This window comes from Lepidothrix coronata, unplaced genomic scaffold, assembly GCF_001604755.1.
Source record: "Lepidothrix coronata isolate B3197 unplaced genomic scaffold, Lepidothrix_coronata-1.0 Scaffold141, whole genome shotgun sequence".
Lineage (NCBI taxonomy): Eukaryota > Metazoa > Chordata > Aves > Passeriformes > Pipridae > Lepidothrix > Lepidothrix coronata.
Window position 1 is genome coordinate 38,364 of NW_016690321.1, and position 1,383 is coordinate 39,746.

Consider the following 1,383-nt stretch of genomic DNA (forward strand, 5'->3'; position numbering starts at 1 on the left):
AACGACATCTTCGAGCGCATCGCCGGCGAGGCCTCGCGCCTGGCGCACTACAACAAGCGCTCCACCATCACGTCGCGGGAGATCCAGACGGCCGTGCGGCTGCTGCTGCCTGGCGAGCTGGCCAAGCACGCCGTCTCCGAGGGCACCAAGGCTGTCACCAAGTACACCAGCTCCAAGTAAATAGCTGCTAGAAATACTGTATAACCCAAAGGCTCTTTTAAGAGCCACCCATCTTTTCAAGAAAAGGGCTTTAATTTCTACACTTCTGTTGTAATTTTACTTGTAGTGTTGTCTGATTTGCCTAGTGATCAGTGTTCGATCCCAACGATTTAAACAGGTCAGTATTAACAGAAACTGCATCTAGATCCTATTAGTGCTGTTTACACTTGTATCTTGTCTGCTCTCTCTGGCAAGGTTTACCCTACCTGTTGTGCGTAGGCTGCTTCAATTACCAGCTCTTTGTAAGGTACCCCGGCTGTGCCATCCACATCCTGCTTGCTGTTAAAAGTACGTTCTCTCCCCAACTCAGTCTATTTTCAGCCCTGGTCAGTCCCTTCTCCCTGTCTCATACCATGGACATGTTTTCAAAGACATATGCATGCCAATATAGCTATTTTTTGTTGTTGTCCTATATTTCGTTGGTCTTTCCAATCTGGGGAAAAAAAGATCTATTAAATATATGCCTTAAATGATTAATAAAGCTGTTTGCTAGTATTTAGTTTTATTGTTCTAAGGATCCTAATAATTGTTTAATGTCTTCAGAACAAAATTGCATTCATATAAAGCGATTTCTTAGGCCCTGCTGTCCTATTACGGTGTTTTTTGAAATTTCGGTCACTTCACGTTTTGCAGCGTCGGGCCCCCAGAAATATACGAAAAACTGCAATTGCAGAGGGAAAAATTGTTTCCAAAGGATATACAAGTGGAACTTAAAAGACCTAGAAAGACATAGAGGACTGAAAAGTTAACTGACAGAAAACACAAGCGAGTAATCTGCAAATAAAAAGTTGGTGGCTCTCAAAAGAACCACAGCCTGGCAGCCACGCAGACCCAAAGGCTCTTTTAAGAGCCATTAAGTGCACAATGAAAAGACCTGTAGCGCTGCTTTGAAAAAACCAGGGTTTCGTAGTATTTTGTAGACTGTCATGTTTGACTTTTATGGTCCCAGACCTTTATTTTTTTTTAGTCTCATTTTACTGAGCACCCTGCATATAAACAATTCTCTTTTATAAACTACGTAAGGCTCTAAATTTTCTTCTTTGTAATTCATCTGCAGTCCTTTGCAAATACTGGAGGGAGTAAAAGGTGCTTTATGAACACCGGGTGGGGAAGGGAGACAACTGAAACGAGGAAATGTGAGGATAATATATTAGTTTAAGAGAC

At 42.3% G+C, this 1,383-nt stretch overlaps 1 protein-coding gene across 1 annotated transcript in view; it reads left to right on the forward strand.

The window, feature by feature from the left end:
- The window catches only part of LOC108503536 (histone H2B-like), an 8,304-nt gene that overhangs the window by 2,296 nt on the left and 4,625 nt on the right, over window positions 1–1,383 (forward strand). The window contains exon 2 of the mRNA XM_017827566.1: window positions 16–176. Coding sequence (XP_017683055.1) covers window positions 16–176 — 161 coding nt within the window. The remainder of the gene's footprint in view (window positions 1–15; window positions 177–1,383) is intronic.